This window comes from Mustela nivalis (assembly GCF_964662115.1).
Source record: "Mustela nivalis genome assembly, chromosome: 7".
Classification (NCBI taxonomy): domain Eukaryota; kingdom Metazoa; phylum Chordata; class Mammalia; order Carnivora; family Mustelidae; genus Mustela; species Mustela nivalis.
Window position 1 is genome coordinate 129,118,661 of NC_139026.1, and position 12,352 is coordinate 129,131,012.

The 12,352-nt window shown below is 37.9% G+C and overlaps 1 protein-coding gene across 3 annotated transcripts in view; it reads left to right on the forward strand.

Annotated features, from left to right (window-relative positions):
* The window catches only part of PLXDC2 (plexin domain containing 2), a 490,615-nt gene that overhangs the window by 377,727 nt on the left and 100,536 nt on the right, over positions 1–12,352 (forward strand). For all 3 annotated transcript variants that reach the window (XM_082742067.1, XM_082742069.1, XM_082742068.1), the window contains one exon: positions 3,836–3,896. In XM_082742067.1, coding sequence (XP_082598193.1) covers positions 3,836–3,896 — 61 coding nt within the window. The remainder of the gene's footprint in view (positions 1–3,835; positions 3,897–12,352) is intronic.

Sequence of the window (12,352 nt, forward strand, 5' to 3'; positions counted from 1 at the left end):
AACAGTTGTCAATCTTGCTACACATATACTACAAAAACATATAGCAGTATTAAAAACAGCTGATATTTACTAAATGTTGACTATGTACCAAACAGTATTTTAGTCCTTGCATAACCTCCCTTACCTCGTTTTACAGATGAGGAAACAAGCTTAGATAGGAAAAATAACTTGCCTAAGATCTCATTCTTGTTTTGTTCCCAAGCCAAAATTCCAACTCTAGTGGTTTGACTCTAACCCCCCTTTGAACCATGTACTTCCAAGTCTAAAATAAGCTAAAAACAACCAATCAGAGTGTAATAGTAGACGCTAGCACTTGATATAAGGGGCTGGGGGTCACTGAGAAGGGGTTGCTGACTCTTAGTGGGAAAAAAGAAGGTGCTCCTTAGAAGAGACAGACTGGAGTTGAACTGGATTTACTAACTAGAGACAAAGAAGGTATTCCAGAAGTAAGTAATAGCGAGTTCAAAGGCAGAGATTAAAGAGCACAGCACATTCGGGCAGGGGCACTAAGGGGCAGGAGAACAGGTCTTAGAGGATGGACAGGAGGATTGGCAAGGGGCCTGCCAGTGGACATTTCAAACCGGAAATCAGTGATGTTAAAATTCAGTGTGGTAAGAATCACCTGGGGTGCCTTGTTTACAATGAAAATTGCTGGACCGAACCTACCAGAGAATCTTACTCAGCTACATTCATGAATTTGCTTTCAACAGCAATACAAGGTGATTCCGGTATAGGAGAGAGCCTCTTTGCTAACTAACAGTGTTAAGAATGTCAGGAAATCAATATGCTGGAGCATAATATGGCTAATATCATTGGGTCTTAGGAAAAACAATGCAGCAGCTCAGTGGAGAGAGGAAAGTGTTTTTAAAGAGGATATTTGAGGGTTTTTTTAGAATTCAGAGATAATATAAAGGCAATTTTTCTTAGAGGCTTGTAACACACTCAAACACACACCCTTTTGTTTATAATTGCTTTCAGATACAATATAGATTACTAGGTTAGAAAAGAGACCAAAAATTCCACGTCCAGTTGTGTTAATTTTCTAAATTACAAAAATGTGAGTTTTAAAAAAATGTATGTGTTTTCAAATCATATGTTTTAATGTTTTGCCATTCTTAGTCCTTCATACCCTAGCAATTAGTAAACTGTAGATCAGTTAATAGGGAATCAATTGTGAATAAATGAATGAATTACTTAATAGAATCAGGTATTTTCAGGGGAACCTAATTTCACACAATATAACTCGGGGCTTATATAATAAATCAAGCAAAATGCACTGTTTCTGTACTTTTCCTAGGATTAATTTAACAACCTAAAGGGCTAATTGCTTAAGGTGAAATTTTGGCTGACCCGTAAATTTAAGATATGGTACTGTCTCACTAAAATATAAAAGTTACTAATTCCCACTGGCTTTGAATATAACCGGAATAGAGCGACATAGTGAAAACAAACTGCGTTTTAAACATTATCTGTTCCATTTATTTACTTGTAGCTCTCAAAATGACTAGTGATTAGGTCCCTCCCAAAATATATTTTTTTATAAAATCGATATATCCCCATTGCAAAAGGGAATGTCAATACATGTTTCAATATTTAAACTAGCTTGAAAGGACAAAAAGGGGAAGAGGCACCAGCCATCTACCTCATCTGGAATTAAACAGGCTCCAAATGTTAGAATCTCTTTGGGTAACCAGAGAGGGCCTTGACCAACTGGGGATTCTCAAACTTGGGATGCCAGATCACACACTGATGTTTATTCCACACTTAAGTTTATTCAACACAGATGGTAGGCATAAAAGAGCAGAGCTCTAATGGATCATGTCTGGGCAAAATGATAGATATGGTCTTCTTTGTTGACAGTAGAGATGTTTTCACATTCCAATTGAATTAAATTATGCTCATCCATGCCATGGTACATAATCTCTGGCGAGTGTTCTTAGAAAAAGTCATCATCGTGTAGACTCATTGCAAAACAATGAAAAAAAAGTTGCGAAGTAGTACTATAAGAAAACATAAGACAAAAGTTGAATGACCTCCATGAATTTTGAAAAATATATAGTAACTATATTAATATTCATAAATATGGATTTTTATATCATATAAATATATACTTCGATATTAAAATTCAGGGGTTATGTAAATCCTTAATTTTAACAGAATAGTAAAAATATTTTTAATTTCTAATATGAAAAAGAAATCATATGTTAGATCATGTGTTAGGTATGATTTTATATGATTCAGTCCTAACTTTAAAATGTTCATAATCGGGGCACCTGTATGTCTCAGTTGATTGAGCACCTGCCTTCAGCCTGGTTCATGATCCCGGGGTCCTGGGATTGAGCCCCATGTCAGGGTCCCTGCTTAGGAGGGAGCCTGCTTTGCCCTCTCCCTCTGCTTCTCCCCCTGCTTGTGCTCTCTCTCTCTCTCTCAAATAAAATCTTATAAAAGATTTTTTTAATATTCACAATCAAGTTTGGTAAATAAGACATATGCACCTGAAGTTTTATATAAAAGGGAAAGTTAAATAGTAAAATAAGATGTGATCAGAGCAGTTATGAAGCTTTATCAAAATGGACTCTAGGTGGTAATTTCTGGGTCTTAAAAATATAAATGGACCATATAGCTGGTTAGATAAGGAGGGCAGAAAATTATTCCAATCAAGGAAGAGAGTAGGACTAAACAAAATCTTATTAAGCCAATGTTTGTTGATTTAGACCATTTAGAGATAACATAGGCATACTGATGTTAGGAGTTTACGAACACACATTTGGATTCACTGATTCAATAGAAGGACTCACAGAACTCCAAAAAGCTGTTCAACTTAAGGTGGCCATTTGTTACAGCAAAAGGATACAGATTAAAAATCAGTAAAAGTGAAAAGTATGTAAGGTAGAGTCCATAAGAAACCAGGCACAAGCTTCCAATTGTCTTCTCCCAGTAGAGTTGTAGAGACAGCACTTACGTCCCCCAACAGCAATTTGAGAAAACACACCAAGTGTCGCCAACCAAGGAAGCCTACTCATGCTTTTTGTGTCCAGGGTTTTTATTGAGGGGCAGTCAGATAGGGATGAATTTCTCTATGACTATTCTCATCTCTAGTCCCCAGTCCCTCCAAGAGGTCAGACTGATACAGTATGGCCCCAGTACCCAGGTGCATAAAAACAGCCATTCAGCATAAAGCATATTATTAGCATAAACTATCTTGCATAGCCCAACACCCAAGATACACAAAGTCAGTCTTATCAGGTGAGATATCCCAAGGGTTTGGAGGTTATCTACAGGCAGCCAGAAAAGGATCAGTTTCTTCTTTGAAATGGGAGAGTTTGAACACCTCAAACCTGCTGAGTTAACCCTTTCCTTCACAGTAGAGAGTTTGAGTGACTATGGATCTTAAAAAAAAATTAAGGAAAACAAAGAGCTCTGAAATCCTAAAAAAATGATACCTGCAAAACATTTGTCTATATCCATTTGTTTTGGTAATGAGAAAGAAAATGTATAACTAAAAAGAAAACCGACTTCATAGAATAACAACTGGCCTGGGTCTTGGGGACCAAGGTGTTCTGCATGGTGTAGAGGACATCAGTGGAGTAATCTGTGGCCATGAGTGATCCTAATGGCATGACTACCTGAGGAGTGAGCTGTTACTCACCATGCTATAAATATTTCACTGCTGCTCCAGTTAACAGTTCTAGAAAAGAAAGTTTATGTTGTGCTAAACTGAAAATTTGAGAATGAACTACTTACCAATCTTTTTCTTTTCATTTCTTCCCCCCTGCCCTGCCCCTTGTTCACCCCTTTACTTTCTTTTCTGAACTGCAATGTGCCCTCTCTGAAGATGTTCCAGTGGATTCGATCGCCATCGGCAGGACTGGGTGGACAGTGGATGCCCTGAAGAGGTACACATGCTTTTTCAAGACAAGATTCCTAGGGCCCAGCTGTCATATAGAGTTGCTACATCTTAATGAAAATGGCATCTAATTTAACAAAAATATCCAGGAATTATCGAGCCCTTAATATGTGCCACATATTGGGCTTAACTCTTTCCTGTATTATCTTGATTTAGTCTCATATCCTTCCTTAGACCTGGGAGGTGTTATTGCCCCATATTATCAAGAGGAGAAGAGGAAGGGGAGAGGGGAGATGGTGGGGATGGGGGCAACAAAGGGTAGCAGAGTTAGATGTATGCCTAGGAAATAGAACCGGAATCCAAATCTTATAAGCCAAAGGTAGCTCTCTTAAACACTTGCTGCTTTTTAAGATCTCGGAAACTGTTGTTCATCTCTTTAGCTCAAGTAACAAAACCAACAGTACGGATGAAGAGACTACTTTTGCAAATTGATGTAAAATCAGTCAGAAATGGTATAACAAGGAAACAGTAACCCCGAGACAAGCGTGATGGAGACAGTGATGCAGGTTTTCTCATTTAGCGAAAGCAAATCATGTTAAAGTGCTCTCTTTAAAACTAGTGGGAGACCAATGGTTATTAGAACCTTTCTTAAAAATTAAGTTTTTATTTATGATGCCCTATAAATATCTTGAGGAAAAACATCATCGAGAATATACTTGAATTTTAAGTGCAGAATTGACTATGCAGCTTTAATCAACTTTTTGACATTCATTTGGGGGATTATAGTGATATATACTAATCTATTTCACTTCACTTATGGAACAACATCGTTTAAAATGAAAATATACTGCTGTAAATGTGGTTGTGTTTTCAGATTGATGTTTCTTTCATGTAATCACATTTACTTCAATGAAAATGTTGAAATTGAATAGCTATATTGTGTAAAGATCAAGAGTGTAATTCAGACATCATAATTTTCTTGCCCACCAAGAACTAAGGAAATAAAGAAGCCATCATATTTTAAACCTTCCTAAATTTATCTATGGAGAATTTACCATGTTCTGTGGAATGTGCCGAGCACTGAAATTATACATTTTTTTAAAATTACCCCCTATTCTCAAGGAGTTCAAAGTCAAGTATCTTCAATATTCAGTGTTTCCTTTTAATTTTGTAATTAAATTGTCAATATTAATGCCTTTACGGTGAGCATTTATATTCTTCTAATACAATAAAGTCACCAACTCTGGTCTATCTTCTGTGCCTAAAAGTAGGGTTAAATTTTCTTTTTTTTTTTTAAGATTTTATTTATTATTTATTTGACAGAGAGATCACAACTAGGCAGAGAGGCAGGCAGAGAGAGAGAGAGGAGGAAGCAGGCTCCCTGCTGAGCAGAGAGCCCACGCGGGGCTCGATCCCAGGACCCTGGGATCATGACCCGAGCCGAAGGCAGCGGCTTAACCCACTGAGCCACCCAGGCGCCCCAGGGTTAAATTTTCTATCCAATCCTGTGAGATGAACTTTCTCCATAAGTGCAGATCCTAATATGAGCACTTACTATGTAGTATTCTAAGCACCAAAAGCATAAAAATGGAAGAAGTATGTTCAGCAGGTGGATAGACCACTGAGGCATATAGAGAAGGGCATGGCGGAGAGTAATGGTAAGGACGTGGTCTGGTTAAGTCGCTTAAGGGGAGGTTTGCTTGAGGAGAAGATATCTGAGATGATGGCTGAAAGGGTAACTGGAGCTGAGGAGAGGAGTCATGAGAACTGGGGCTGGTGGGCTAACAAAGTCCTAAACATGGAAAGTTGAAGGAGTTTGGGCTTCATCCTAAAGACAAGGGAAGAAAGGAGTTTCCTCAGAAAATAAAAATTGAACTACCATATAATCCCACAGTTCCACTTCCAGGTATTTATGCCAATGAAAATGAAATACTCACTCAAGAAGATAACAGCACCCCCATGTTCATTGCATGACTCACAACAGCCAAGATAAGGAAATATCCTAAGTGTCCATTGGTGGGTGAATGGATAAAGAAAATGTGGCGTATATGGATGAATGTACACACACACACACACACACTGAAGATTATTTAGTCATATAAAGAAGGAAAGCTTGCCAGTTGTCACAATATGGATGGATTTTGAGGGCATTATGCTAAGTAAAATATGTCAGACAGAAAAGACAATACTGTATGATCTCACTTATATGTGGAATCGAAGCAAAACAAAACACAAAAAAGCAAAACCCAAATTCAAAGATAGAGAACAGATGGGTGGTTGGGGTGGGTGAAACTACAGAAGGGGCTCAAAAGGTACAAACTTCCAGTTATAAAATAAATAAGTCCTGAGGATTTAATGTACAGCATGGTGACTGTACATAAGAATAATGTGTTGCATATTTGAAAACTGCTGAAAGTAAACCTTAAAAATTCTCATCACAACAACAACAAAAAACCTTTTTGCAATTACGTTTGGTGACAGATGTAAGGTAGACTTATGGTGGTGATCATTTTGCAATGTACAGAAATATTAAATCATTATGTTATACACCTGAAACTAATTTACTGCTATGTATATATATCATTCCTCAATTAAAAAGTAACAAAGGCAAGGGAAAGGCTTTTAATCAGGGCCTTTGGAAGAATCACCCAGGCTACGGGTGAATAACAGGTTATGAGGCAAGAACCCAAGAAGTTAACTATGGATATAACCCAGGCCAAAGATGCTGGCAATCTGGGCTGCATCAGTGGGTAGAGTAGTGGTGGTCACAGAGAGGGTGAGGGAAGGATTAGGAGGTAAGTGGCTGAATGAAAATGAGGACCGTGAAAATCCTCTTTTATATCATCTATCTTTTTATTTCCCTATGTTGCATCGTGGGAAATTTCTTCAGATCAATTTGCCAGTTTATTAATTCTGTCGTCATCTTGTTTAATGCACTGTTTAACATATCCATTGAAGTAGTGATATCAAAAAATGTATTTTTTATTTCTGAAATTTAATTTTTTTTTTAGAATATGAAACTTGTATTTTTAAAAATTTTTTTTATTTTTTATAAACATATAGTATATTTTTATCCCCCGGGGTACAGGTATGTGAATCACCAGTTTTACACACTTCACAGCCCTCACCATAGCATATACCTTCCTCAATGTCCATAATCCAACCCCACTTCCCCCAATCCCCCTCCCCCCAGCAACACTCAGTTTGTTTTGTGAGATTAAGAGTCACTTATGGTTTCTCTCCCTCCCAATCCCATCTTGCTTCATTTATTCTTCTCCGACCCCCTTAACCTCCCTTGTTGCATCTCCACTTCCTCATGTCAGGGAGATCATATGATAGTTGTCTTTCTCCACTTGACTTATTTCTCTAAGCATGATACCTTCTAGTTCCATTCACATAGTATTCCATTGTGTATATATACCACATGTTCTTGATCCATTCATCTGTTGATGGGCATCTAGGTTCTTTCCATAGTTTGGCTTTTGTGGACATTGCTGCTATAAACATTCAGGTTCACGTGCCCCTTCGGATCACTACGTTTGTATCTTTAGGGTAAATACCCAGTTGTGCAATTCCTGGGTCGTAGGGTAGTTCTATTTTCAACATTTTGAGGAACCTCCATGCTGTTTTCCAGAGTGGTTGCACAGCCTGCGTTCCCACCAACAGTGTAGGAGGGTTCCCCTTTCTCCACATCCTCTCCAGCATCTGTCATTTCCTGACTGGTTAATTTTAGCCATTCTGACTGGTGTGAGGTAATATCTCATTGTGGTTTTGATTTGTATTTTCCTGATGCCAAGTGATTTGGAGCACTTTTTCATGTGTCTGTTGGCCATCTGGATGTCTTTGCAGAAATGTCTGTCCTTGTCCTCTGCCCATTTCATGATTGGATTATTTGTTCTTTGGGTGTTGAGTTTGCTAAGCTCTTTAGAGATTTTGGACAATAGCCCTTTATCTGATATGTTGTTTGCAAATATCTTCTCCCATTCTGTCAGTTGTCTTTTGGTTTTGTTAACTGTTTCCTTTGCTGTGCAAAAGCTTTTGATCTTGATAAAATCCCAGTAGTTCATTTTTGCCCTTGCTTCCCTTGCCTTTGGTGATGTTCCTAGGAAAATGTTGCTGCAGCCGAGGTTGAAGAGGTTGCTGCCTGTGTTCTCCTCAAGGATTTTGATGGATTCCTTTCTCACATTGAGGTCCTTCATCCATTTTTTGTCTATTTTCATGTGTGGTATAAGGAAATGGTCCAATTTCATTTTTCTGCATGTGGCTGTCCCATTTTCCCAACACCATTTATTGAAGAGGCTGTCTTTTTTCCATTGGACATTCCTTCCTGCTTTGTCGAAAATTAGTTGACCATAGAGTTGAGGGTCTATTTCTGGGCTCTCTTTTCTGTCCCATTCATCTATGTGTCTGTTTTTGTGCCAGTACCATGCTTTCTTAATGATGACAGCTTTGTAGTAGAGCTTAAAGTTCGGAATTGTGATGCCACCAACTTTGGCTTTCTATTTCAATATCCCTTTGGCTATTCGAGGTCTTTTCTGGTTCCATATAGATTTTAGAATAATTTGTTCCATTTCTTTGAAAAAGATGGATGGTACTTTGATAGGAATTGCATTAAATGTGTAGATTGATTTATGTAGCATAAACATTTTCACAATATTTATTCTTCCAATCCAGGAGCATGGAACATTTTTCCATTTCTTTGTGTATTCCTCAGTTTCTTTCATGAGTACTTTATAGTTTTCTGAGTGTAATTCTTTGCCTCTTTGGTTAGGTTTATTCCTAGGTATCTTATGGTTTGGGGGGCAATTGTAAATGGGATGGACTCCTTAATTTCTCTTTCTTCTGTCTTGTTGTTGGTGTAGAGAAATGCAACTGATTTCTGTGCATTGATTTTATATCCTGGCACTTTACTGAATTCCTGTACAAGTTCTAGCGGTTTTGGAGTGGAGTCTTTTGGTTTTCCACATATAGTCTCATATCATCTGCGAAGAGTGATAGTTTGACTCCTTCTTTGCCGATATGGATGCAAATCCAAATGCCCTCTATCTATCCCTTCACTTTAAGGAGTGTTGATCAGGAAGGGATGCTGTACTTTGTCAAATGCTTTTTCAGCATCTATTGAGAGTATCATATGGTTCTTGTTCTGTCTTTTATTGATGTGTTGTATCACACTGATTGATTTGCGGATGTTGAACCAACCTTACAGCCCTGGAATAAATCCCTCGTGGTCGTGGCGAATAATCCTTTTAATGTACTGTTGAATCCTATTGGCTAGTATTTTGGTGAGAATTTTTGCATCTGTGTTCATCAAGGATATTGGTCTGTAGTTCTCTTTTTTGTTGGGATCCTTGTCTGGTTTTGGGATCAAGGTGATGCTGGCCTCATACAATGAGTTTGGAAGTTTTCCTTCCATTTCTATTTTGTGGAACAGTTTCAGGAGAATAGGAATTAGTTCTTCTTTAAATGATTGGTAGAATTCCCCCGGGAAGCCGTCTGGCCCTGGGCTTTTGTCTGTTTGGAGATTTTTGATGACTGTTTCAATATCCTTACTGGTTATGGGTCTGTTCAGGCTTTCTATTTATTCCGGTTCAGTTGTGGTAGTTTGTATGTCTATAGGAATGCATCCATTTCTTCCAGATTGTCAAATTTGTTGGCATAGAGTTGCTCATAGTATGTTCTTATAATGGTCTGTATTTCTTTGGTGTTATTTGTGATCTCTCCTCTTTCATTCATGATTTTATTTATTTGGGTCCTTTCTCTTTTCTTTTTGATAAGTCGGGCCAGGGGTTTATCAATTTTATTAATTCTTTCAAAGAACCAGCTCCTACTTTCGTTGATTTGTTCTATTGTTTTTTTGGTTTCTATTTCATTGATTTCTGCTCTGATCTTTCTTATTTCTCTTCTCCTGCTGGGATTAGGGTTTCTTTCTTGTTCTTTCTCCAGCTCCTTTAAGTGTAGGGTTAGGTTGTGTACCTGAGACCTTTCTTGTTTCTTGAGAAAGGCTTGTACCACTATATATTTTCCTCTCAGGACTGCCTTTGTTGTGTCCCAAAGATTTTGAACCGTTGTGTTTTCAGTATTATTTGTTTCCATGAATTTTTCAATTTTTCTTTAATTTCCTGGTTGACCCATTCATTCTTTAGAAGGATGCTGTTTAGTCTCCATGTATTTGGGTTCTTTCCAAATTTCCTCTTGTGATTGAGTTCTAGCTTCAGAGCATTGTGGTCTGAAAATATGCAGGGAATGATCCCAATCTTTTGATACCAGTTGAGACCTGATTTAGGACCCAGGATGTGATCTATTCTGGAGAATGTTCCATGTGCACTAGAGAAGAATGTGTATTCTGTTGCTTTGGGATGAAATGTTCTGAATATATCTGTGATGTCCATCTGGTCCAGTGTGTCGTTTAAGGCCTTTATTTCCTTGCTGATCTTTTGCTTGGATGATCTGTCCATTTCAGTGAGGGGAGTGTTAAAGTCCCCTACTATTATTGTATTATTGTTGATGTGTTTCTTTGATTTTGTTATTAATTGGTTTATATAGTTGGCTGTTCCCACGTTGGGGGCATAGATATTTAAAATTGTTAGATCTTCTTGTTGGACAGACCCTTTGAGTATGATATAGTGTCCTTCCTCATCTCTTATTATAGTCTTTGGCTTAAAATCTAATTGATCTGATATAAGGATTGCCACTCCTGCTTTCTTCTGATGTCCATTAGCATGGTATATTATTTTCCACCCCCTCACTTTAAATCTGGATGTGACTTCAGGTTTAAAATGAGTTTCCTGTAGGCAACATATAGATAGGTTTTGTTTTTTTATCCATTCTGATGCCCTGTGTCTTTTGATTGGGGCATTTAGCCCATTAATATTCAGGGTAACTATTGAGAGATATGAGCTTAGTGCCATCGTATTGCCTCTAAGGTGACTGTTACTATATATTGTCTATGTTCGTTTCTGATCTACTACTTTTAGGCTCTCTCTTTCCTTAGAGGACCCCTTTCAATATTTCCTGTAGAGTTGGTTTGGTGTTTGCAAATTCTTTCAGTTTTTCTTTGTCCTGGAAGCTTTTAATCTCTCCTTCTATTTTCAATGATAGCCTAGCTGGATATAGTATTCTTGGCTGCATGTTTTTCTTGTTTAGTGCTCTGAATATATCATGCCAGCTCTTTCTGGCCTGCCGGGTCTCTGTGGATAAGTCTGCTGCCAATCTAATATTTTTATCATTGTATGTTACAGACTTCTTTTCCCGGGCTGCTTTCAGGATTTTCTCTTTGTCATTGAGACTTGTAACTTTTACTATTAGGTGATGGGGTGTGGACCTATTCTTATTGATTTTGAGGGGGGTTCTCTGCACCTCCTGGATTTTGATGTTTGTCCCCTTTGCCATATTGGGGAAATTCTCTCCAATAATTCTTTCCAGTATACCTTCTTCTCCCCTCTCTCTTTCTTTTTCTTCTGGAATCCCAATTATTCTAATGTTGTTTCGTCTTATGGTGTCACTTATCTCTCGAATTCTCCCCTCATGGTCCAGTAGCTGTTTGTCCCTCTTTTGCTCAGCTTCTTTATTCTCTGTCATTTGGTCTTCTATGTCACTAATTCTTTCTTCTGCCTCATTTATCCTAGCAGTGAGAGCCTCCATTTTTGATTGCACCTCATTAATAGCTTTTTTGATTTCAACTTGGTTAGATTTTAGTTCTTTTATTTCTCCCGAAAGGGCTTTTATATCTCCCGAGAGGGTTTTTCTAATATCTTCCATGCCTTTTTTGAGCCCGGCTAGAATCTTGAGAAACGTCATTATGAACTCTAGATCTGACATATTATCAATGTCTGTATTGATTAGGTCCCTAGCCTTCGGTACTGCCTCTTATTCCTTTTTTTTTTTTTTTTTTTTGTGGTGAATTTTTCCGCCTTGTCATTTTGTCCAGATAAGAGTATATGAAGGATCAAGTAAAATACTCAAAGGGTGGCAACAACTCCAGGAAAATATGCTTTAACCAAATTAGAAGAGATCCCAAATCGTGAGGGGGGAGAAAGGGGATAAAAAGAGGTTCAGAAAGAAAGAAAGAAAAATAAAAAACAAAGAAAAGAAACAATTAAAAAAAGAAGACGAATAAAGAAAAAGTATAAAAAAGAATATATATATATATTAGATAAACTAGTTAAAAAACATTAAAAAACAAAAGCGTAAAAGTTAAAAATATTTAGCAGAAGAAGAGAAAAAAATTGAAAAAGAAAAAAGCATTAAATTAACTGCAAGACTAAAGAATCCTGGGGAGAAAGCCATGACTTCGTGCTTTGCTTTCTCCTCCTCTGGAATTCCGCTGTTCTCCTTGGTATTAAAACTGCACTCCTTGGTAGGTGAACTTGGTCCTGGCTGGATTTCTTGTTGATCTTCTGGGGGAGGGGCCTGGTGTAGTAATTCTCAAGTGTCTTTGCCCCAGGCGGAATTGCACCGCCCTTACCAGGGGCCGGGCTGAGTAATCCTCTGGGGTTTGCTTTTGGG